The 24,961-nt window shown below is 38.4% G+C and overlaps 1 protein-coding gene across 1 annotated transcript in view; it reads right to left on the bottom strand.

Moving 5' to 3' along the window:
- Positions 1-24,535, bottom strand: part of POU2AF2 (POU class 2 homeobox associating factor 2) — a 50,081-nt gene extending 25,546 nt beyond the window's left edge. Inside the window, exons 1-2 of the mRNA XM_075189618.1 lie at positions 24,433-24,535; positions 18,510-18,619 (exon numbers count right to left, since the gene is read on the bottom strand). Of these exons, the coding sequence (XP_075045719.1) occupies positions 18,510-18,619; positions 24,433-24,535 (213 nt within the window). The remainder of the gene's footprint in view (positions 1-18,509; positions 18,620-24,432) is intronic.
- Between the last annotated feature and the right edge of the window lie 426 nt (positions 24,536-24,961).

Raw genomic sequence — 24,961 nt, 5'->3', positions numbered from 1 at the left:
CTTTCTGCGATAATTAATTAGTTGCATGCAGTAACACATGTCCTTAGAACAAACTTGCACAAATATCCTAGCCAGAAGGAAATTCCACATTCTGACAAAGGTCATTTTCAGTCTATTCAAAACAAAGCAAAATGGGCAGATAATTATGGGAAGCATGCAAACAACTATTTGTGGTCATGCAATTTAATTGGGCAATAAAAACACAAGAGTCCACTTAATTGTAAAAGTACCATAGGCATAGAAAACTCAAATACACCCCATTGTATTTTTGGACATTTCCCTCTCAAATATTATTTAATATTGATCCCTAGATACAAAGTATGGCCTCATCTAACAGCACAGGAAGGACATGAAAACATAAATGAAAATAATAAACAAAATCCACTACAAGCTTTTTAACGCCCAAGATAAGATGCAGTTAACCTATTGTACCCCTTGATGTCTCCAGTGGCAGCTCCATTTTGCATTCACTTTTCGTATATTAGTGAATAATATAATTATGCTCAGAGCCTGATGTGTCTGAAAATGTTTTAGATCAGGCAAAATACACATATTCTTAAGTTTGTATTTTTTACTTTTGCAACACTGCATAATTCCTCATCATTGACTTATATTAAGCCGAGGCATTTTTATCACTCCTTCAGTCTCCTTGCCATTACTGAAACCTGACTCCATCACTTTGACACTGCTACCCCTGCAATTGTCTTCTATGGCCATCTCTCCTTAAACTCCTCTACCTGGTGACTGGCAATGTACAAGAGTAGGATTTGTGCTTTCTCCTGGTTGTAACTTCTGTGTATCCCCTCTGAACCCTCCCTCTACTTCTCCTTGTCACGAGTCACAGGAACTGAAGGCCACCTGCTGATATTTGTGCTAAGCTAGGAGGCACGGAATCTAAACACGCCCCCAGTCTTCGCCAGGGACCCCCGCAAGGGAGTTTGGAGTTTGCTGCAAGGGACGAGCAGGTCACTGCCCTCCAAGTTAGCTATCAGCGGAGTGGATGGTGAACAGACGTGGTCATGCAGGCAGAGGTCAAACCGTTCTGGCAAATGTGGCATCAAGGGGTAATGCATTTCAGAGTCAGCAAGCCAAAGGTCAGATACAGTGGGAGCAATAAGGCCGCAGGGAAATCCAAAAGCAGAACCAGGGATAGCCGAATCAGTACACAGGAGATCAGTCAGAGAGCAGGGAGACAGGCTGGAATGCTGGAGCATAGGAAGACCTAGATACTCTGGTGTCTACCTAGTGTCGGAGGCAGGTTTAAATAGAGATACCCTATCCCTGATTGGTGGCAGTGCAGGAGGAAGTCTGAACAGCTGACTGCAGACAGAAAGTAGAGAGAAGAGTCCCGTTGTTAGGACTCAAGACAGACACACATGCACGCGGCAATCCTGAGGAGAGAGGCCGGCGTCCAACTGCCTACCCATGGTCCGTACTGCCGACAGAGGAAGGCGTTTGTCCCTGGTACTGATGGTGAGTGCAGGAACGGCGCCTGACACTCATCCTGTGAAGTCCGTACCATATGTCTCTTCTCTCCACTCTACCTCCGGATAGAGGTACTGTTATCTATCTTACCACTGGCCCAGTTTCTCACTTCCTTGACAACTTTGCTGCTGGACTTTCCTACTTCCTTTTTCTTTGGCTTACCTACTCTTACTTCAGCACCCCCATTGATAACCCTTCTGTCACTCTCACCTCTACACTCCTTACATGTACTTCCTGTTGTGATCTCTCCAAGTGGACATCATATCCCACCCAAGACTACCTGACAGAATATGCCCCTTTCTTCATTGGGACGTTACCAAAGCCCTTATCAATTCTTTCAATATTTTCCACCAGAAAACTGATCTTCTTCTCTCGCTGATCCACATCTGCTACACCACAATGCAAATCCTTACACTGGCTCCTCATTTCCTTTTAAAATTCAATTGAGGCTACTTACCCTCACTTTTAAAGCCTTCACCAACTTAATACATCCTGGAACCTTGACATGAATTACACTCTCTCTCATTCTCTTCAATCTGCCCCTGAACTAAGCCGGAATTATCATAGGTGCAGGGGTACAGCTGCTATGGGGACTAGAAATGCTGTGTTGCCCTCCCTGTCTGAGGCCTCCACTGCCCACCTGAGGCCCCCACTTAGCACTCTAAATAGCAGAGCAGAGGGCTTTTTCCTGACAGCATTTACAAAGTGGATGCATGAGCCAGACCAAGCCTGCTCAGTAGAGCCCCCCTATTTTGCTCTTATGAGAACAGAGCAGGGAGCCCAGGACGCAAGAGCAGCATCGCCAGGCCCCTACACACAGTTATATACCAATCTGAGTCAAACTAGCTCCTATTGTCTCAGTAGTGTTCTCTATAAGCTGTCATGAGCAGGACCCTCTCTACCCTCTGTCTCATGTCTGCACATCATTTGTCAACCTAGTCTATAGTTATTTTTTTATGTGCAATTGCATGTTGATTGAAGATGACAATTATGTGATATTGCCTTTATAGATATTTCTACTCAAGAGCTTGTGACTATACATAATTAAATTCACTTATTGGCTCAAATGCGACTTTGGAAAATATACTGCTCATGTTACTGCTCATGTTTATTTTAGCTAGAAAGCTGAATTTCCAGAATGCTGAGTGACTCTATTACTTGTTATACCAACTGTGGCTTGTCTTATAGTGGCACCAATTTTAGTTCACTCACACAACTTTGACTGCTTACACTAATGTGTGATGGTATTTACAGTACAGTTGTAGTGAAGTAACAAAGTAGTTGATTTTGTTTTGCCTTAATGTATACCTTGTAGGTTCATATCCATCGCTGGGCTTCCAAAATGTAGCTTAATCATAACATAAATATTTAATGAATGCTGTTAGTGTTGTTTTTTAAATTGTGTTTATTATATATTTTAAATAACAATATAGTTATTTACTGTTTTTGTTGGCCATATATATTCTACTACGTCAGGTGATGCCAGTAAAAAAAATTTCAACCTATCATAATAACCAAACTTTTCCCTTTGAGTTCTTGCAACACCCTTTGTCACTGTACACAATTATGGTTCATGCTTGATAACTGAAAAATAGTTTAATATTTCATCGTCATGCAGATATTCACACAAGTCCCTGCGTGGGTTTCCTCCGGGTGCTCCGGTTTCCTCCCACACTCCAAAATGTGGGTTAATTGGCTGTTATAAAATTGACCCTAGTCTGTCTGTGTGTATGTTAGGGAATTTAGACTGTAAGCTCTATTGGGGGCAGGGACTGATATGAGTGAGTTCTCTGTACAACTCAGTGGAATTAGTGGCGCTATATAAATAAATAAATGATGATGATGATGATGATGATGAAGTCCCTGGACATTAATCTCCTCCCCTACCTTAAATAACATGATACTAGTCTTTGTCCAAACCGTGAGCTGTTAGTTGAATTTTGGACCAAAAACTTTTTAGGTACGTATGAACAGGCCTGGTTCACATCCTGTACTGGGACTCTCTCCGCATTTTTGTGAACTGTAAAAAGATTCAGTCTCAGTCTATCTGACTCTCTTATGGAGATGACCTTCATGCTTCAACACATGGATTTACACTAAAAGTACTGGCTTAAATATAAGGCTGAGTTTAAACTAGAACTGTATTTATTGTAACATGGGAATCATAGGTAATTGTAATAGAAGCTAGTTATATGATTTGTAAATAGTTTGTGTGGACATGGTGACTTGGGAAAGATAGTTTAAGTGATAATGTTACATTTGTACTGTGGAATTAGGAGTTTGTGCATATAATAGAGCTTGTGTTTGGTATGGAGGTTAATGTGATAATGTGGATTATGTTACATAAATAGGAATTAGAGCACATGTAGTCTTACAAAATGATGTCTTGTAAAGGTGTGTAGACATTTCCCTCTCCCTACTAGTACAAAGGGATATTATGGGACACTGTGCTGTGGACTGTATTATTGTTGCTTTTAGAAACCAAATATAGCGCTTTTTAGTTAAGTCTGTTATAGAAATTTATGGTTTATTGGGATTTTAGTAAACCTGTATGGTTGAAGACTAGTAAGAACTGGGCTTGTTGCTTAACCCCTGCATTGCTGTATGCTATTACTTTTGGAGTTTTAGTATTAATATTGCTAATACTGGATGTATAGTTTAAAATAGACTGTATTGTATAATATGCATGCTACATGGCTGTGTATAAAGAGTTAATATTATCAGAGATGGAACTACCCAGCTGTGGGCCCCGATGCAGAGAGGCAGGAAGGAGGGAACTGGGGCCCCTGACTCTCTGCATTTTATTGCAGTGGGCCCTATTATCTCCATGGCCCCCCGGTACATAGCACCTGCTGTACCAATGGTAGTTCTGCTACTGAATATTATTTGTTCTGTAGATTATTACTGCATTTGTACTGTGTTTAAAATACTGTGTACTGAATCCAAATACCTTGAGTGGTCTCATAGGAATCGTACTGAGATAGACAATAGACCAGATGGCCACCATTCGGCCATGTGCTTTATTAAACCCTGTAAGGCTCTATAGTCGTGGGACTGGGTATATGATGTATTGGAATATGTATCTATTGTACTAGGCAATGAAAAGTCATCTGATAGGGGTTGTACACTGGCAGTGTTCTGAATAATTGCGATAACATGGGAATTGTAACTAAATGTGTGATACACACACTCACACACAATGAAAGTTGGGAAAACTGGGAAACACACATTCATACACACATAGTAAAGGCACATATGCACATTGATACAACAGTTGAAGTAGGCAATTAATTGTATTAGATGTAATATATTATGATTTCTACACTATTTTGTTATATGTGTAAAGACTTATTGAAAATACCTATAAGAATACATATTATCTTAAATGAGACTTTGCGGAAAACCAATGAGACTAGTTATTACCCCCAGTGCTAACGGAGAGCAATGACAGACTATAGAAATAGAATGCTTTAACACTAACTACTGTCATTTCTGCTTGTAGCAAATAATCTCACAGTCAATAATATACATAGCCTGAAAGGAATAATTGTATGTTCTTACAAAAGTAATATCCCATTAATCAAGGGAGTGGATAATTCAGAGACAGTGTTATACTTGTCTTTAATGATGAACTTTCCCCTGGGATCACGCTAAGGATCATCCTATGGACCACTATATTCTGTCATCAGCTGGCAAGGCATGAATGAGGTCTATCTATAAATACTTGTAATATAAGTATGAATATGCTGCTAATATCACATCTTATACAATCATGTAACAACTTCAATAATTATTCATGTAATTAATCATTCAGGGTCTGATTCATTAAGGATCATAAATGCGATAGGTGCCGTATTTTGTGTAAAGTCGCCCTGTGCATGCCCAGAAACGGACTATACGCCAGTGAACACAGCAACATCCAATTCATCTTCAGGCGCAAAGGACCCTTGTGACAGCCTACGATTTCAGGGACGGAACAGGGAGGGGACTGGGCGTATGCACGTAGTCAATATACAGTAAGTTCAAGCACACGCAACAATGTCCAATTCAAGCTTTGGGCACACGTTTTTCTGTTGTATCATTTGCACCAGATACAGGACAGGTATAAGTACTGAGTGATAGTTATGACGGTTGCGTATGCATTCTAGGATATGTGTTTGCAATTAGTAGGAACTGTAAAAATGCATTTTATGTACAGCAGACATTAATACCATCCTAATAACTGTAAGAAGGCACTTGGGGATCATGTTTATGGATATGACATGACCACCGACCACCAGGAATAACTTACTTTCCCTTCTTTCTGTTTGTGTTAAACTTATTGGCTAACAGGTATCCAGATATAGAATGCTATACTTTTATATTCTTTATTAAAAACGTTTTCACTCATTTTCAACAGAAAGAACTGTGAGATAAACTGGGTACACGGGGGAAGAAAAGAAAATTTGAATGACTCTACACATGTGCAAGCATATAATGAACATGCTCTATCATGAACAGTTGAAATCTAAGAAACATTAGCCATGGTCACATGTCCATAGTAAAGTTTTAGGTTTTAAAGATGTAACAAAACGTTATAAAGGACAAAATATAGTATTTCCTATCGTGGTGTTGTAAGGAAATATTATCCTGGTGAGCTAGGTACGGAGGGAAGAAGATCTTGTATTAGGCGGAATGTCCATAGCGTCCTCTATCCATATGTTGTGTAATACCTCCTTTCCAAGATGGAAGGAGCGGAGGAGCTCTGCTAATTATTTGGGAATACTGGTCTAGCTGCTGTAAGCAGCTGCCAAAAAAGATTATTTTTGAAAGCAGAGATAGAGCCCAGCATAATTAAAAGTAGGTTTGTATCTGGTTGTTATCTTTTATATTGGTGGTAGTCAGTTTCACAATACTGACTACCCCGACACGGAACAGAATGACATGAGGATTCCGAATGAAGACTACACCGATCTGTGAAAAAACCTACTTACCGGAATGCAGATGACTCCATATCACAACTCCCTGCATTGCCGGCTACAGAAAATTACGTCATGAGCAAACGCGACTTGGCTTAAAGCGGCGATGGACAGACCCGCCTGTCATTTATGTAATGTAAGTACTATTTTAAGGATTAAGGTTAGGGTTAGGATTAGGATTAACCCTAACTCCTAACTCTAATATCCCTAACACCCCTAACTCCTAAAAGAGTACTTACATACCGTTAATAGGTACTACACCCTTTTATATTACACCAAGCACCTACTTCCAGCATATTTTATAATAGGGCAAGCGCACCAAATGTTAGACATGTTGTCCTCCATCCTCTAACATTGGCAGGATACACAGAGAATGCATCATGCAAGCTACAGGGCACACTGTACAACCTAGATGTTATTTTTCAGTTTGTTATCTGGGACTTGCAAGCTATTGAGCATTTCAGCGTCTAAGCAAACATTTAATCCACTGAGCTGGAGTGAAGACAGTTCCTATTTGTCTTTCCCAGACAGTAGTGGAGACAAAGAGCGGGATAATAGCTTTTGAGTAATATAGAGCAGATAAATGGTATGTCTGCTTGGTGATGATTGTTAACAAAATTCTAGTGGGCTCAGGATTCTGTGAGGTTTCCTTTTAACTATAGAGGGCATAAGAAGATTTATAGGTATTTAAATCTATATATTGGATGGGAAATAAGCATTTTAACATATTTAAATTAAATTATTAAGTGTATTAATAAGATGTCTCTAATGTGTCATTTAGTAGCACCTAACTCAGGGTCAAGATAAAAATGTACATTCATTTCTGAAATCATGTTTTCCCAGAATACATGTTCAGCCCCTGACTCTCCTTCATTTCCAACCTTACCTTCCTCCCCATAATTATGATAAGTATATGAGCAAAAGAGGAAGTCAGCGATATAATTTTGAAAATAATGCCTGATTGTATGTTCTATTGTTAGGTGTTCTGTGGGAGATAGTGTATTTGTTTACACACAGTTGACGGCCAGGGGAGGGCTGGCAAATTTCAGCCTGGGGGCAAGACTCGACTCAGCAGCCTATTTTAAAGGAGAAAAAATGCAAGTGGCCCATTGACCCTGCCCAAGGTAGCCCATTATGGGACCAGCCCAGGGGGCAGATGCCCCCCCTGCCCCGTAGCCCAGTATGCCGCTGTTGTCGGCCATGAGTGCTCCATCCCTTCTCTTCTGCCCTCCATCCTCCGCCACCTAAGCACATGTCTGATAAGAAAGTAAAGTACCAAAGAGGAGCTGTGCTTATAGATCTGAGAGGCAGGACTTTTTAGAAGCATGAGTATAAGCTGTTATTTCGAAAGACACCAAAACAATTGCAGTTCTACAAATAGGCTGTTTAGCCACTGTTTGGAGCAAGTACGTAAAGCTCTAACAATAAAAAATATTGTCTCATGTGGAATTGCCCCAACGTCTGTTTTATTAGAGTAAAATGTGCATTTCCCTAGTGTGCATGCTCTCAAAAACTTTGCATGCATATATACATATGCCTATTTATTCTCACAGGGAGGGAGGGGACAAATGTAGGCTGAGTACAGTTAGGTCTTGTTTGTGTTATTGCAAATGTGGTAGTCACAGACACAGACGCATATACATCCGTAAGAAGCTGCCACGTCTGCTGTGGCTGCCGGAGAGCAGAAACTAGATGCAATGATGATGATCAGCAGCACTAACTAGTGGCTTCTGATTGGATGTCTGTGGATTTACCTTTCCTTTCATTAATTAGTGGGACTGTTATATGAAATTGTAGATATTTTTTCACATTAACTAATATTTACATTTGAACTGTGACAGGACATATATTTATTTATTAATAAAATTGTCAATTGTTTCTTTTGTAAAAGTGAACTAAACCAAAACCGCTCCAAAAGACCAAAAACCAATGCAGCCCACTCAGAGTCACACCAACATAACTCAATAACACAAATAACACAAGACTATAAGAAGAGTGACAGCGCTAATGTTCTCAAAAAATATCAACATAAAAAGTGAAAAAATCAAATGTCTAAAAAATATTTAAAATTCTCTTTCTTGCAAAAACTTGCTGTTGAAATTTTCAAAGCTACTTTTCAGATTCCCTTTTGTAATGTTGATGTTTTATGTATTTATTTCTCAATAAAGTTAAAACACATAAATTTAAGACAAATATTCAATTTCTCAATATATCACATATAAATTCAACTTGTGCTCCTTAGTGAAAAAATTGATCAAACCACCGTGAGTGCAAAAAATATTGCAGAGCAGTGAAAAAATACTATATATGTATATATATATATATATGTGTATATATATAAATATATATATATATATATATATATATATACATATATATGTATATATATATACGTTTATATATATTTATATAATGCTACGTACACTGGTGTAGCAATATCTGGATAGATCCTTAAGAGCATCCTCAAGGAAATGTAAAATATATACAATAGTGTGATGTGGTTATATTAAAGAGCAAACAGGGATCTCCCAATTTTGCACTCACATGAATATATGAATGAATCAGCATATAAATGATCACTCTTTTTGCTTGGCTCCATTATTTGCTCTTAGATACACATACCACTCTTCAGCAACAAACAAGAAGAGGTAGAAAAGAGGTCCTCTTGTTTAATATGTTTTAAATAAAGTTTAATTTTAGTATCTAATACATAAACAATAAGAAGTTAAGAACAGACTCCTTCACTAAAATGTGTAAAGACTCCTACCAGATAGATGATAGGGATCAGCATGTAAATCTCCTCTCTTACGGATGTGTAGTTGTTGAAAACCCGGGTTATAGACACATCAGAATGTTCCAAATGAAGAGAAGTCCATCTGGACTTGTGACTTGTGCATTTGCCACTAACACTGTCAAGCCGCATCTCTGCAGTACACTTTTTTCTCCTTATGTAAGCCTGGCACATATGCTATGTTGTAGAATTGGATGTTTCATTAAAAGTGTAATACTGAGCAGAAATGCTCTTTTTCATGAGTGTGTCTTTTCCTGCTAATGTTCAGGGGGCAAAATGATCCAACTCTACATAAGCCCCATAGCAATTAGTTTCACTCTATGAGAAATTCGGTTGTAACTATTTTTCATGGTCCAACCAGTTTGTGCTAATACTAATGTAAATATTGTAATGGTGATTCTTCTAAACGAATCACTATTTCCTGTCAGTTCAAACTTCACTTACTTGCAGGTAAAAATAGCTGCGGACAACATACCACGGAGAGATGTTAAACCACCCGTGAGTATGTAATCTTAGGATGCTTATGATTGTATTTACTTGTTTCTGTGTTTATACCTGTTTACTGCATTGTTTACTATCTACTTGCTCTTAAAAGCACCTCAACAAAAATATGAGTAATGGGAAAACAAAAAAAGGTAATTATTAATTAATTATTTCTTTGCAATTACACTCCTACTTTAGCTTAGGTGTCATTATATCAGGCATGCACCATTGTAGCTGCCCATAATGTTTTGTTTTGTTAAGGTCACCAACAACTCCATTGACACCAACACCCTAAACAAGGTGAGTATTAGAAAAGAGATCTAAATATTATCAAAAATACATAGGTTAAATAATAATATGCAAACATACATATTTGCTTTTACATATCATAACATATTATTCTAATTATAGTTGTTTCTTAAAACAACAATATTGAATGAGGGATTTCAAGACATTGGAATGCTATCTGGCAATTGTTTAATAGACTGCAATGGAGCTTGCCACACTGAGTCACATGATGTTCGATGCGAGTGCAGTATCGCTACATGTAGACCATGCGATTAACTTTACTTGTACTTTAAGAGAGTGTGCGCTTCATGAACACAGTTGTGCTCCTTGTATAAACGTACCCCTCTCCATCTGTACATTAATCTTCCTCTGAATCCTTTATAATGTGATGAAGATGAGCAAAATGTCTGTTTTCATACAGAAAATTAGTTCATGGCACTAACTAATTCCTCTGTGTTTGTCACATCATTCATTTGAATATTTTAGTTTGGTTCATAGCCTCTGGAGATGAGTGAATTTCCTGGGGTGTGATTTGCAGAATTGTTTGCATTTTTGACAAGCAGGAACATCATAGTGTCATTTCAGATGTCTAAGTATTTTCACATATGTTTGAACACTTGAGGGTAAAATTAGGATGGTAATGCTGACTTAGTGAAATGTATTGGTCTGATAAATGTTCAGTACCCTAAAAGGTTAAAAAAAACCTCTTGTCATAAATAAAGGTATATATGATTATAAAGCTAGTAGGTGTTACTGGTTCTCTTGGGATTAATGATAATAATGAATTATCAGCTGGGTTGCAAAGCAATGAAAACATTTTTGTCACATAAACTTCCAATGTGTGCCTCTTGTATTATTATTATTATTATTATTAATTTTATTTATAGGGCGCCACTAGGTATCCGTAGCGCCGTACAGGGACAAACAAAGTTACAATACAAAGGTGAGACAGCACGATACAGTAAACAAAATGCACAGTAAGCCTGGCAAGCCTTGTAGCCTGGCATCCTATATACTGCACACCTATAGACTTCTGGATCACGACATTGAGAAAGGTCATGAAGTTGCATAAAACATTTGGGCAATGCGTACAATCTAATTTGCATCTTTTTTATTCTTTTTGTATTCACCTGACATTTTTAGTGTTTTACCATTCTACAGCTAGTTTATTACTTTATTTTACACTTGATATTACTATTTTGATGTGACTATTTATTAAATATGTTTCTGATATATTTCCCTGGCGTTGTCCATGGTTACTTCCTTACATGTATTTTGTTATTCTGTTATAAGCACCGATTTGGGAAATGCCTGCATAGGTTATATTTATTTGATTGCTGCTGTTTATTATATTAGGAACAGTTTTATCAGGAATTTAAACTCTTTTGTAATAGTATTGTAGATAAGATGCTATATATGATTTTCTAACAATGAATTATGAACACAATTCCTGAATTTCATTCTGCTAATTAATTTGAGAACCTATGTCACATAAAACAGATTTTAAAAATGAACAAATAGAGGCTTATTTATTAAAATGGTGCTCAAAACTATCCATAGCAATCAATCAGACATTAAATTTCATTGATTTCATTCACAACTACATTAGAGCAATGGCAACAGGAATCTGATTGGTTGCTATGGCTTACAGAACATTTGTACACACAGAAACATGTTATTGAATAAGGCTCATAGTTAATCTCAACTATAATCTCACTCTTGGAATTTTCTTAGCTCAAAATGACTTCATAACGCTGTGTTTCATTGATATGCAGCAGTTTAGAAATGTATCATTGCTATCAGATTATTGAAAATCTCTTTAGATGAGCACCTTTCTTTTTCTACTGCTGTTGTATCCAAAAGACATCCATTCAATTTGTAAGGAGAGGATTAGAACCACAATAAACCAAGGTATAGTGAACAGACATGTCAGACTGATTTACATTAAGCTGGTTTGTGTCTTGCTACCAAAGCAATGTAATAATAATGAATGGCATAAGTCCAGGCCTGTCCACATTCACTAATAGGCTCATATAGCTGCATTGGTTTCCTTGAGACTTTACAATATAGTATGATAGATAGAATACAGCAACAACAAAGAATTGATACATTTGATTATAACAGACAGATTTAACCATTTTAAATCAAGATCATTAAACTATGTGCAGCGCTTTTTTCAATTCATAAATCCAACACATCCATACTCCACATCTGCACCTTTTGGGTAGCAAATAAAGTGAGACAGTTATAAGAACATGGTACAGACATTTTGTTAAATTGGGTCTAAATTTCAAATTTGGGAATATAAGTATTATGAGGTATAGGCTTTTAGTGGCAAAAAGGGGATTTAAAGGATGTCCTTAGGAAAAGCAAACCTAGTATGGAGGAACATTTTAAGTCCTTCCTTCCTTCCCATTCCCCCATTTTGCCAGTAAATAAAGGGGTGTATCTATGAGTTTCTTCATTGGGCAAGACTTTTGTTATTCTAACACATGTTTTATTACCATTAAAATCTCCTACAACAATAGATGATTCCTCACATTTATCAGCCACATCTTTTACAAATTTGATCCCAAGTACAATATTAAGCAAATCCCTGTAGACAGAATCCAGAGCTTTCATATAATGATTTCAAGTTCTTGAAAACCTCACACACTTCAAGGGAGGTATTTAAAAGAGTTATCCATGGATGGCAAACATTTCCCTGTAGTGTCCACCCCATATAACAGAATGGCAGAAGTCTGATGTCTGGGATAGTGCTACCTAGATTAATATTGCTGAATGCAACAGCATCCCATGAATAATCAGGAGAGGTCTACCTAATGCTAAGTACACACTACAGGTTTTTCACCCGATTATTGGGCCAATCACGCAATAAGTAAGGTCCGATATTGCAGTAGTGTGTACGCTCCCACAATCACATTTTATCGTACCAAATCACATTGTATTGTTTCATTTGATTTTATAACTGGACTAAAAATCTCTAAAAATGATGGAATGATGTAGGGCAAATTATGAACTGTGTACAGTCATGGCTAAAAGTTTTTAAAAAACACAAGTATTGGTTTTCACAAAATTTGCTGCTTCAGTGTTTTTAGACCTTTTTGTCAGATGTTGCTATGGTATACTGAAGTAAAATTACAAGCATTTCATAAGTGTCACAGGCTTTTATTGACAATTACATTAAGTTTATGCAAAGAGTCAGTATTTTCAGCGTTGATCCTTCTTTTTGAAGACCTCTGCAATTCGCCCAGACATGCTGTCAATCAACTTCTGGGCCACATACTGACTGATGGCCGCCCACTCTTGCCTAATCAATGCTTGGAGTTTGTCAGAATATGTGGGGGTTTTTGCCCACCCCTCTCTTGAGGATTGACCACAAATTCTCAATGGGATTGAGGTCTGGGGAGTTTCCAGGCCATGGACCCAACATTTAGATGTTTTGATCCCCTGGCCACTTAGTTATCACTTTTGCTTTATGGCAAAGTGCTCCATCATGCTGAAAAAGGTATTTTTCGTCACCAAACTGTTCTTAGATGGTTGGGAGAAGTTGCTCTTGGAGGATGTTTTGGTACGATTCTTTATTCATGACTGTGTTCTTAGTCAAAATTGTGAGTGAGCCCTTCCCTTGGATGAGAAGCAGCCCCACACATGAGTGGTCTCAGGATGCTTTACTGTTGCCATAACACAGGACTGATGGTACCGTTCCCTTTTCCTTCTCCGGACAAGTATTTTTCCAGATGTGCCAAACAATCTGAAAGGGGATTCAACCTTTTGCAGAATATCAGTCTGTCCCTGATGTTTTTCCTGGAGAGTAGTGGCTTCTTTTCTGGCCTTCTTGACACCAGGCCATCCTCCAAAGGTCTTCGCCTCACTGTGTGTGCAGATGCACTAACACCTGCCTGTTGCCATTCCTAAGCAAGCTCTGCACTGGTGGTGCCCCAATCCTGCAAATAAATCAACTTTAGGAGACAGTCCTGATGTTTGCTGGACGTTCTTGGGCGCCCTGAAGCCTTCTTCACAACTATTGAACCTCTCTCCTTGAAGTTCTTGATAATCCTATAAATGGTTGATTTAGGTGCAATCTTACCAGCAACAATATCCTTGCCTGTGAAGCCCTATTTGTGCAAAGCAATGATGACTGCATGTGTTTCCTTGCAGATAACCATGGTTAACAGAGGAAGGACAATGATTTCAGGCTTCACCCTTCTTTTAAAGCTTCCAATCTGTTATTCTAACTCAATCAGCATGGCAGAGTAATCTCCATCTTTGCTCTCATCAACACTCTCACCTGTGTTAACGAGAGAATCACTGACCTGATGTCAGCTGGTCCTTTTGTGGCAGGGCTGAAATGCAATGAAAATGTTGTGTTTGGGATAAAGTTCATTGTGATTGCAAAGAGGGACGTTGAAATTAATTGCAATTCATCTGATCACTCCACATGACATTCTTTAGTATATGCAAATTGCCATCATAAAAAGTGAGGCAGCAGACTTTGTGAAAAATAATATTTGTGTCATTCTCAAAAGTTTTGGCCATGACTGTATGCACTCACAACCAACAGTGTAGTCAGATCTCCATACAGTTTACATACTCACAATCTCTTCAGATGATGGTTATGACAGATGAAGAGCACAGATCTGAAGGTAACATAGTGACATAGTTGACAAGGTTGAAAAAAGACACCAGTCCATCAAGCTCAACCTATTTTGGATCTCCTGCGATCACTCGCTTATATTTGAAATTGATCCAGATAAAGCAACCACCAATCTATTTCAATTGGGAAAAATCCCTCCAGACCCAATATTGCAGTCGTATTTTTTCCCTGTATCCACTACTATCCTTAATTTTTAGTTAATGGTCGTATCCCTGAATACACTTTTCTGCTAAAAATTTGTCTAACACTTTCTTAAAAATATCTATTGAATTTGCCATCACAAGCATCCCTGGCAGGGAATTCCATATCTTGACTTCCCTTACTGAAAGAACCCCTTCGGTTGTGAAACTTCCTCTCCTCTAACCTTGGTGGGTGACCGCGTGTCCTGTGTATAGTTCTTGGGGTAAAAAGTTCCCATGAAAGTTCTCTATCTTGACCCTTAATGTATTTGTACATAGTAATCATATCTCCTCTTAGACGCTTCTTTTCTAAAGTAAACATGCCTAAACTGGCTAACCTTTTCTCATAACTTAATGACTCAATACCCTTTATCAATTTTGTCGCCCTTCTCTGAACCTTTTTTCGTTCCAAAATATCTTTTTTTATAGAGTGGTGCCCAGAACTGTACTGCATATTCAAAATGAGGCCTTATCAACAATTTATACAGTGGCAAAATTATACTGTCTTCCCTTGCATCAATGCCCCTTTTTATGCATGCCAATACTTTATTTGGCCTTGCAGCTGCTGCTTGACATTGACCACTCAGTCTACTGTCTGCGAGCACTCCCAAATCCTTTTCCGTTATAGATTTCCCTAAAATAATCCCATTTTTAATTTATAGATTGCATGCTTGGTTTTGATCCCTAAATGCATAACCTTACATTTATCTATGTTAAACCTCATATTCCATTTGGCCGCCCAATCCTCCAGTTTATTTAATTCCCTCTGTAGAGAAGCTACATCTTGCTATGATTTTATTACCTTACAGAGTTTGGTGCCATCTGCAAAAATGGAAACTTTACTCTCTACACTTTACTCTCTTTACATCACCAAGGTCATTAATAAATATAAAAGGAGTTGCCACAGCACAGAACCTTGAGGTACTCCACTTAAAGCTTTTGACCAATTAGAAAATGTTCCATTTATCACAACTCTCTGTTCCCTATTCTGTAACCAGTTAGCGATCCAAGTACAATTGTTGCTTCCTAGACCCAGTTCCCTTATTTTGTAAACCAATCTCTTGTGTGGCACTGTATCAAAGGCCTTTGCAAATCTAAGTAGACAACATCTACTGTGCTGCCCTGGTCTAAGTTCCCACTAACTTCCTTGCAGAAACTAATTAGATTAGTTTGACATGACCTATCCCTCACAAATCCATGCTGATTCCCACTAATAATCTTATTGCGCACCAAGTAATCCTGAATACTATCCTTTAATATACCTTCCAGTAGTTTTCCCACTATTGATGTCAGGCGTACAGGTCTATTATTCCCTGGTTGTGATCTCATCCCATTTTTAAACAACGGTACCACATCTGCTATTCGCCAATCCCTTGGTACTGAGCCTGATGAAATTGAATCTATGAAAATTAAGAATAGCGGACTAGCTATTTATGAGCTTAGCTCCATAAGTACCCTTGGGTGTATGCCATCTGGACCTAGAGCTTTATTTATCTTAATATTCTTCAGTCGCCTTTGCACTTCTTCCTTTGTCAGCCAAGTATTAATTAATGGTACGGTCTAATTTCCATTTTTATTTATTACTCCTACCATTTGCTCTTCTGTAGTAAATACTGAAGAAAAGAAAGTGTTTAATACCTCTGCTTCTTACTTATTATTTTTCAATTAAAGCTAAATCATGTAAAACATCTATAGTGTGTACACATGAAGAGGCAGATTTGGTGGTGTACAGATAAGCCCCTATCTTGGTAAGAGTGGATATCCTGTATAACATTATATTGAAAAAAAATTAGGCTTTCAGTTGTCCAAACCTTCATGGCTCCAGCTTACATTTTATTGGTGGGGTGGTGTTACAACATGTTAAAACATTTAAGCAAACAGCTAATTAGGTGCTAATGATTACAATCCCTTTATTGGGCTCCAGGTTTCAAAAATGTCCCAATAACTTATACATTTATAATCTCTCTATCGCAGTTTATCTTCAGCTCTTCTTATCTAATTAACAATTAGTGCAGGGCTGTATTTAAAGTTTTTTCTGCCCTAGGCCAAAGTGAGTAAGAATGAGTTGAAAACAGAATTATGCTACTTAGTGCTAAAGCACTTAAAAGAAAAATAAAAGCCACTCAAAAAACATTGCTCTCCACAACTTAGGTCACATTATAATAAAAAAGGAACACCTAGAAAGCAAGTATGTTATACATAAACAGAACCAGGGGTGCACGCAGGGGGGTTTCTGGTTCTCCAGAAACCTTTCCCCTCCGCGAACAACAGTGTCCCTACATAGCGGCACTGTACTGTATTGTAGTACAATACAGCACCGCCGCGGACGCTTCTTTGACAGCGGCGCGGCTGCTGTTCAGTGCAGCTCTCTCTCTGATTTTTTTTTGGGGGGGGGGGGGGACTTAAAAATCCTGCGTGTGCCCCTGAGAACAGAAAATAGATTTTAGTTGTGCATAGCTCTGGCTTGTATGTATTCTAGTATGTGCTGCCTCTGATACAGTCTATCATTAACTTCTTTTACAGTCTCTACTTAATCTTGTATATCATAGCTGGCTTCATTGTCTACACCAAAGACTTTTATATGCTTCCCATATCTCTTATATGTTTCCTAATATTTTCTCCACATATCTGCTCCCCTACATCTCCTCTATCTCTCTTCCCTATGTCTGCTTCCCATTATACATATTTCTTCCACATATTTGTTTCCTATGTCTCTTGTGCACTTCATCCTAACTGTGCAATAGCTTCTTTTTTGTGAATTGATATTTACAATCTTCTTTCATCGACTGGTGCTTCTCTCCTTTATTTTCTATCTAGCTTCCTCTATTATCATCTGCACATCATTCACTCGGTGTGACAGTGGTTTCCTTGTAGTCTAATGTGAACTCTGGAAAGGTGCAGCTAAGATTTTCCACACTAACTTTTCATGTTGGACTAATATTATTTTGAAATTATTGCAGTTTGGTGACGCTAATACTGTCTATATGCAGCTTTAACCTTCTTTCTCTCTGTTTGGGGAACTTACATTAGCCATATTATAGTTATTAACTAACAAAAGAGAAACTCTTTTTTCCCAGACACACAAATTTAGGTAATGGCTAACTTATCTGAGCATATTTTTGATATGTCCAGAAACATTATCTTGGATTAATCTGGTTGTTTTAGTTCCAAAGGAGAAATGAAGAACACCTTTAAGAACACTTTGCCCCCTTTTCTGAATGTTCATACTTTAAAATAAGTATTTTTTCAGTATAATATCCTTTTACTACAAGAGTGAAACAAAAACACCAAAATAATAATAAAAATAAATGCAAAGTAAAAATGATTAAATAAGTAAAAACAAACTTTTGACATTTTTCTTTTATCATTCCAAAGATCACCGCTCTGATCAATGGAAACAATTACCATGAAGTTTCAAGAGACGGTATAGGCAGGTTCATTCTTGTCTAATTCCTAGTCAAATAATATATTTTCTTTGCTATATAACACTTTCCATAACCTTATTTGCAGTGTTTTTATTAAACAAGGTAACATAGAGTAAAGTTCTTTTCTTGTAATGCTTTGAACAAATCAATAATAACTCCATTGTTCTCCTTTATTACAAAACGTGTTAAAAGTGCGTCTTTTAACACATTTTCCTTCTAGAATCAATAGGGTAAATAACTCACATTTAACCTCGATCCTGTTGTCTGCCTGGACCTTTTCTCCGCTAGAAGATCCTTGACTGTATGCTTCACACGGACTCCTTGGTAAATCCTTTTGTTGAAGTCAGATGGAACTAAAAAAAAATAAACGTATACAGTAAGTGAGTGAGTAAGATACAAAAGAGTCTGCTGTCCTGAGTCACTGTAAAATTGTACATCTAAATTCATATTAGTGCACTCAATTTGCTCATGATACTCTACTTATCAGTCCCTCCTCTTTGGTTTATCTAGTTTTTCTGGTCAGTTGTTTAAAACGTAACACATGTAAAATGCACATGTTGCATGGTTATTATTACTATTATTATTATTGTAGATTTGTAAGGCCCAACAGTGTTCTGCAGCGCCGTACAGTAGGGAAAACAGTACATACATAAAACAGGGACATACAAGGTAAACAAAATAAACGCAGACATGAAAACAAAGGGTATAAAGGACCCTGCTCATCAGAGAGCTTACATTGTAAGTGGAAGAGGGCACAGCTGAAACAAGAGGAGAAAATGTGGTTCAGAATGGAGATTGGGACAGTTGTGAGGGTGCATTAGTGTGAATAGTGTTATTGGGGAAAAGGTCACCTCTAAAAAAGAGATGGGTTTTCAAAGAGCATGTAAATATTTGAAGGCTGTTGGAAAGTCTGATGGAGCTGGCAGGGAATTCCATAAGTGGGGAGCAGCACGGGAGAAGTATTGTAGGCGGGAGTGAGACAGGGGCGCACGCAGGATTTTTAACCCTGAAAGAAATAGAGAGATGCGGCCATGCATGCGCAGCATCTCCATTTCGGCAGCACTGTATTGTACAGCAGCCGCGGCACTGTCAAAGAAGCGTCTTTCTTCTTTGACAGCACCGCGGCTGTTGCATAGTAAAGTGCCGCTATGTAGGGGCACTGTTTAGCCCCCGTTCTTTGCAGAGGGGAGGGGTTTCTGGAGAACCAGAAACCCCCCTGCGTGCGCCCCTATGAGAGGTGGTTATCAGAGACAAGACAAGGCGCAGGTCAGAGGTAGATCTAAGAGGGCGGGAGGAGAATATTTTGATATGAGATTTGAGATGTATGCAGGGGTAGTGTTGTTGAGGGCTTTGTAGGTAAGGGTGAGTAATTTGAATTTGATTCTGGAGGACACAGGGAGCCAGGGAAGGGATTTGTAAAGTGGTCCAGCAGACTTGGAGCAGTGAGAGAGGAAGATCAGTCTTGCAGCAGCATTTAGGATGGATTGAAGTGTGGATATATGGGTGTCAGGAATGCCAGATAGCAGGAGGTTGCAATGATCAAGACGGGAGATGATGAGAGAATGGATTCCGGAATTTTTTTTAAGATGGAGTTCACAGGACTGGGAGAGAGACTGGATGTGAGGAATAAAGGAGAGGGTGGAGTCAAGTGTAACACCAAGGCAGTGGGCTTGGGAGACTGAGGAAATGAGTACATATATGTGATGTATGCATGCATGCATGGAAATAGTGATCGAACATACATGCATGCCTTCATTAAAATCACAGCAATTGCAATGCAGCCATTCAACATGTGCATATTGTATGCGGTTTGATAGACTCATCTGGCAGTCCTAGTTTGACTGGGAAATGGATACATGATAAAACAGCTTTAACATGCAGATGAACATAATGGGCCTGATTCATTAAGAAAGGTAAAGCAAAAAAAGGAGTAACTTTGCACCTTGGCAAAACCATGTTGCATTTGAGGGGGAAATAAGTTTAAAATGTGATGGCAGATTTATAGTTGGGGTAGGGCCTGTCCTAGATCTGCATACAGGAATGCGGGGTGGTGGTGGGGAATTGACATTGATATAGTGGAAAGAATGATGAAAGGGGGGTTGATAGAAGGGGGCAATGATAGAGTTATTAAATGTGGAAAAGTTTCATGAATGCATAAATATGGTTTACACATACACAATAAAAAACCTCTTCTGATCTATTATGACCTACAATGAGGTTAAAATGTCTCTTACATTTTTGATCTATTTGACCTCGCATTTAGAGAAAAGCGTACTAATGTATTAACACATATTTGCATATAATTTGCATCCTCTTATCCTTAAGGTCTCTTAAGTTTTAAATAATGCCAAAGTGCTACTGAACCATCCTTATCTTAGATCATAATCTTTTAGTATTAGGGAGATCTTAAGGCAATAATGACCTGTTAAGATCTCCTTAAATTCAGAAAAACAGTTTAGAGCACCTGGGCCACTGATTTCTATGTAAAATGGATTATACATAATAAGGGACTTTCTATTGTATACTGCATCTCTTTTTTAATTTTTTTTTTTTATGGTCCATCATCGTTAAATAAGCAGTGTGTACAAATGTTCTATTTGAAATATCAATGATTTTTTTTTATTAAAGTCAATGAGGCTCATCGAAGATAAGCAAAAAAATGTAGACCCTCATAACTTTTTTATTGTCTTCAAGGGTCATTTCAAATTGTACCCCTTTTGAGTCTTTGGAAACACCACTGTAAAATGGGTTACACCTACATTTCTGGGGTTCTTGACAAATTGAGTTCTTTTGTGGGGATAAAAAAGTTGTGCGCCCACCCTCCCTTAATGAGCCTTCTTCATCTCCTTCAGCACATTGAAATTATCCCATCCTGCAAAATAAAAATTCTCTTCGCTTTTACTTATTGCAAAACAAATCTATTCTTAGCAAGATACACAATCCACCTAACTCCTCCCATCAACAAGTGCAAACATTTGCTCCACCCCATGTAGTCCCCAGCATATTGGAAAAAAGCATTTCCACAGTTTTTTTGATCATTTGACTGCTTGTTCCTGAGCTTTACTAACATCAATGAGCAATGCAGCAAAGCACAAATGATGATCATGTATAAACTGTAATTTTGTATTTTCAAAACATCAGATAACTGTTATGGCTTACCAGAAACTGACATAAGTGTTCAGAACTGGTGGTAGAGGATTTCATCTATAGCAATCACCTTTCCCGTAGAGTTAGATGCACTCACAGATACTCGGATGCCTCCAGGACTTAACTCAAATGCAGTGAAAGCTTATGTAAAGTATCCGTCAGCACGGAGGTAGGAGGCAGAGGAACCAGCAGCACAGAATAGGAATAACCAGGGACAGGCCAGAGGTCGTGAGTCAGAAGCAGTAGGAATGTCATAGACAGGCCAAAAGGTCAGGGCTGGCAGCAAGCAAAGGTAATCCAAAAAGATAGAGCCAAGGGTCAGGGCAATCAGTGTACAAGCAGGGTCCAGAAACAAGCCAGGGGTCACAACAGGAATCAATCAGAAGCAGACAAAGTATCCACAGGATAAGGCACAGGTTAGCTAATGCAGCAGCACAAACACTATAACCGGCAGGGAGGATAAGCCTTGGCACATTTTTTTAGAAATGTATTTGATTTCTTTTCTGATTCAACATTAAAATACCAGTTGCACAAATCTTACAGCATACTGAGGTAATTGTATCATTTTTTGGTTGCATTTTTCATCTGCTTTTTTTTTACTGATAATGCATCCGGCTCCTAAATGAATAAAAACTATAGTAATAACAATATTTAGTAACAAGCAGTCACGTTATAGAGGAGCGCTGTAATTTCACACATTCCACTGCTTGTCTTGTGCACACGTGTTCATGTTATTGTATTGGGATTTGTAGCTGTCAAAAATAATAATTAGACAAAATACTTAAACATATGTGACTGGTAATGGTATGCACACAGTGACTGGAGAAATGTATACCCCACCATATCTAAAATATTTATTTGATCCTCTTAAGGATATTGTTCACCTTCTCTTTTATAAACACTCACTATGGCACTAAATGCCTTCTCTCCTTTTTAATGTTCTCTCACTGACCCCTATCAAAAATCATTTTGTGCATTTATAACTAGGAATGTCTACCACCCTTTTAAAGGAAAATTATATTTTTTAAATAATATCTGTAATAAAGTTAATATTTGCCCAATAAATGCATCTAAGTTCATAATAACCTTTCACAGGGGATTTTATTAATTCATGTAACAGTTTAGCTATTTGAGCCTGATGCAGAGTTTGCTGCAATTGCACCCCAAACCCCAGGCGCAAATTGCATTCACTAAAAAGACGTAAGCTGCAAGATACGCGCAGGTTTGCATTAGTAGCACATGTGCCTGTTTAAGCCAGACATATGACACATACACTTATGCTCATGTTCATAACCATTTGTCTTGTGTGCAAAAGATGTATTTGCTATTAGGGATCATCTTCTATTTGCACCTGCCCTTGACCAGTCACAAACAATAAGGTTTGGACGGTCGTATAAGCGGCTGGGTCACAGGCTACATCTATTTGCAACTGTGCAAGTATGTTCTTACTATTCTCTACCTATGTCAAGGCAGACCGCACCTGGGTCCAAGATTTCTCTCTGCAACCCTGAACCATTATTACTACGGTAATTTTAACACAGATTTTTGCTCGCGGCTCACAGTGCTGCAAGCAAAAATCAGCTTTAAATTTACCGTAGTAACGGTAATAGTGCCTCTAAGTGTTTTATTTTTGTGGTTTTATGTTCTGTTTTATTACTCTCTTTCTATTACCACAGCATTTACCACAGCCCTGCCCAAAAAAAACAATATGTCCCCTCCCCCCCCCAGTGGCGCATGCAGGGGGGGTTTCTGGGTCTCCAGAAACCACCCCCCCTCCGCTAACTAAGTGCCCACCATAGTGGCACTGTCCTATACAGCAGCCGCGGCGCTGTCAAAGAAGCGTCCGCGGCGGTGCTGTATTGTATACAGCACCGCCACGGACGCTTCTTTGACAGCGCCGCGGCTGCTCTATAGGACAGCGCTGCGCAGCAGCTATCGCGTGTTTTTTTTTTGTTTAGTTTTTTTTGGGGTCTCCTGACAATCCTGCCTGCGCCCCTGCCCCCACTACAGAGAAGAATACAGCCCATGCTGAAAGCACTAGTGCTGTTCCCAATACTGATTTTACCATTTAAAACATATCACCCTACGCCCACTGCCCAAAAGATGTTCAGGAAGAGCCCTAGTGCTTTAAGCACCAAAGGTTCAAATGTATCATACACTTCAGACGTCTCTTCATGCAGCATACGCATTTAACGTAGCATGCTCAGTCGCATATATCATAAGCTATGTGCAGCTCTGTATACACGCATATATATATTTTTTAACGCATTTTATGTCTGTAATTTTTATGGAAAATGTGTCAGACTCTATATGATGACAGGCTGTTTTCTTCTATGGGATGGCCACATTTATTTTCTGGCCTGATTCCTGTAGGGACTTCAGCCCTGTACTGAACAAGTTAGGGCGGAATGACGGAATGGCAGGGGGGGCTTCATGCTGTTGGATTACCTGTTATATTGTCACCAGCCCAGCCTGTTATAGCCTAGTTCTGGTAGCATCTTTTTTGGGGGGGACTCCATGCTGTTCGCCCCCATGAAATTACAGCTACCAGCCTAGGCTATGAACACTAGTGCTGGTAGCGCTTTTGGGCCTGGACACTCTGTTTTTTTACTTTTAGATATGTATTTATTTTTTAATACACTAACAAGTCCATGCTAATGATCATGATCATCAACATGTGTCTTGAACCGAGGGTTGCCACTTACAGTTGTGTCTGAGAGTGATACCACCTCCGAATGTGGTGTATTTATGTTAACACACTTGCTGTACTTGCCCTATGCTTGCCCTCCCCAATACTGCCTCTCTAAATGCACACAGCAGCAGCTCTTATATAGACCTTGGTCTGCTTATGGACTTACGCTTACACATTTTTTGTGCATATGTGCAGACAGGAAAATTTACGCATTTTACTTGCGTCCAACTCTACATGTAGCCCACTACATATAAACAAATGTGTTACATCTACTGTTCAGTTTTTTCTTTAAGCACCTTGTCACATGTCAGCATGAAGTTAGCCAACTTTTGTACAGCTCTAAATAATCTGAAATGTTAAAGAGTGTTTGAACATTCCATGTAGTTGCTGCAGTATGCTCAATGTGCTTCTGAGAAACGTCCTTTGACATTTTTACGTTGTTGTAAATAATGTAGCTTTCAAGACAGGCTCCTGATTAGTTCTAAATCTTTAAATAAGATAAGTGTCACGGGTTCTCCAGCTAATTTAAATAATGTCACTGCCAAAGATATTATTGCTGGAAGAACCAAACAGGAAGAGTCATAGTTGATAGCTTTTTTTTTTATCAGAATTGTATATGCCATAATAATTATACAGTGTATTTAGGCATTATTTCATGCTGTTCTATTGATAGAGATGTATAACTAGTCCACAGTCACTGTGGAATATGTTTATCGCTATGTAGATATATAAGGAAGTAAGAAAGTAGAACATGTTAATATTTACAAAGTGGAGTTCTGTAATTAATTAAAATGTATATTTACCAGAAATCTCTCTGGAGCATTCCAAAAGAAATAAGTTATTTTTGCCCAGGTTT

Source organism: Mixophyes fleayi, chromosome 11, assembly GCF_038048845.1.
Source record: "Mixophyes fleayi isolate aMixFle1 chromosome 11, aMixFle1.hap1, whole genome shotgun sequence".
Classification (NCBI taxonomy): domain Eukaryota; kingdom Metazoa; phylum Chordata; class Amphibia; order Anura; family Limnodynastidae; genus Mixophyes; species Mixophyes fleayi.
Note: the sequence above shows the minus strand (reverse complement) of the source record. Positions and strands in the feature narration are given on the sequence as shown.